Source organism: Mus musculus, chromosome 7 (assembly GCF_000001635.26).
Source record: "Mus musculus strain C57BL/6J chromosome 7, GRCm38.p6 C57BL/6J".
Classification (NCBI taxonomy): Eukaryota; Metazoa; Chordata; class Mammalia; order Rodentia; family Muridae; genus Mus; species Mus musculus.
The window spans coordinates 140,322,165-140,323,630 of NC_000073.6; the positions used below are offsets into that span (position 1 = coordinate 140,322,165).

The 1,466-nt window shown below is 49.6% G+C and overlaps 1 protein-coding gene across 1 annotated transcript; it reads left to right on the top strand.

Moving 5' to 3' along the window:
- Positions 1-536: 536 nt before the first annotated feature.
- Positions 537-1,466, top strand: Olfr525 (olfactory receptor 525). Its single transcript, NM_146956.1, has one exon. The coding sequence runs from the start codon at positions 537-539 to the stop codon at positions 1,464-1,466; it is 930 nt and encodes a 309-aa protein (NP_667167.1).

Genomic DNA, 1,466 nt, shown 5'->3' on the forward strand with positions numbered 1-1,466 from the left:
CCAAGAGCCAGGGCCATCTGTACCACCTACATGCCATTCTGTAACAGCTTCGTGTTCTGAATCTATCACGACCCCAAAACATACATCCTGGAACTGTTTTTATGCCTGCCTCTGAGAACCCTGGCCCACTCCTTGATAAGGTTGGTCTTCTCTAGGTTCAAAAGGTCTATGCTGTGGAACAGACTGCCCCTTAGTATGCCTTAGCTGCCTGGTGTACATGCTGAAAGGAGCTCCAGTTCTCAGAGTATCATAGGGCATGATCTATGTTAAATCAAACAGAAGCTGTAGATGGATATTGCCCATCACAGGCAGGGGTTCCTTCTGTTCTGGGTCTACTGTGTACAGAGTGGAGAGTTCATGCTCACACTGTCACACTGTGTTGAGAGATGATGTTATCAATTCTACAGAAACAGAGCATTGAGAAGCACTCCTACTCACGGCTGTCTGAACCCAGTGTGAAATGATGGCTGCCTCACACCTGGTGTCTCCTTGACCATCCCATCTGTGTCACAGTAACTCCCAGGACTCACTCTCAAATGGAAATAAACAATTACACAACTGTGGTGGAGTTTGTCCTGCAGGGACTCTCTGAGGACCCTGGGCTCCAGGCTCTCTTCTTGGCCTTTTTCTTGCTTCTTTACATCCTGGCTCTTGCAGGAAACACCCTCATCATCATAGCCATCAGCCTCAACTCAAGCCTTCACACCCCCATGTACTTCTTCCTTGCAAACCTGGCCCTGTTGGACATCGTCTGTACATCCACTGTTCTTCCCAAGCTGCTGGAGGGTTTGGTGGGTAAGAGCAGCCACATTTCTTATAAGGGATGCATGACCCAACTCTTTTTCCTGACCTGGTTTCTAGGGGCTGAGCTGCTGCTGCTCACTGCCATGGCCTATGACCGCTATGTGGCCATCTGTCGCCCACTGCACTACAGCATGCTGATGAGCTGGCCCATCTGTGTCCTGCTCGCCGGCAGTGTGTGGGTCATCAGTGCAGCCAGCACATCTGTGCACACTGGCTTGATGGCACGACTCAATTTCTGTGGCCCCAACCAAATTCGTCACTTTTTATGTGAAGTCCCAACACTGCTGCTTCTGTCTTGCAGCCCAACCACCCTCAACAACATCATGATTGTCATTGCAGATGTTTATTTTGGTGTGGTCAACTTTCTGTTGACTATGATATCCTATAGCTTCATCATCACCAGCATCCTGCGCATCCGCTCCACAGAGGGCAAGAAGCGAGCCTTCTCTACCTGCTCTGCCCACCTGGTGGTGGTTGTCCTGTACTACTCCACCGTCATCTACACCTATTTGCAGCCTGGCTCCGGATCCTCCTTGGAGAATGGCAAAGTAGTTGCTTTATTGTACACAGCAGTCAGCCCTACCCTGAACCCCGCCATTTATTCTCTAAGGAACAAGGATGTCAAAGTTGCCCTCAAAAAGTTATTTCCCTGTTTCCAATGA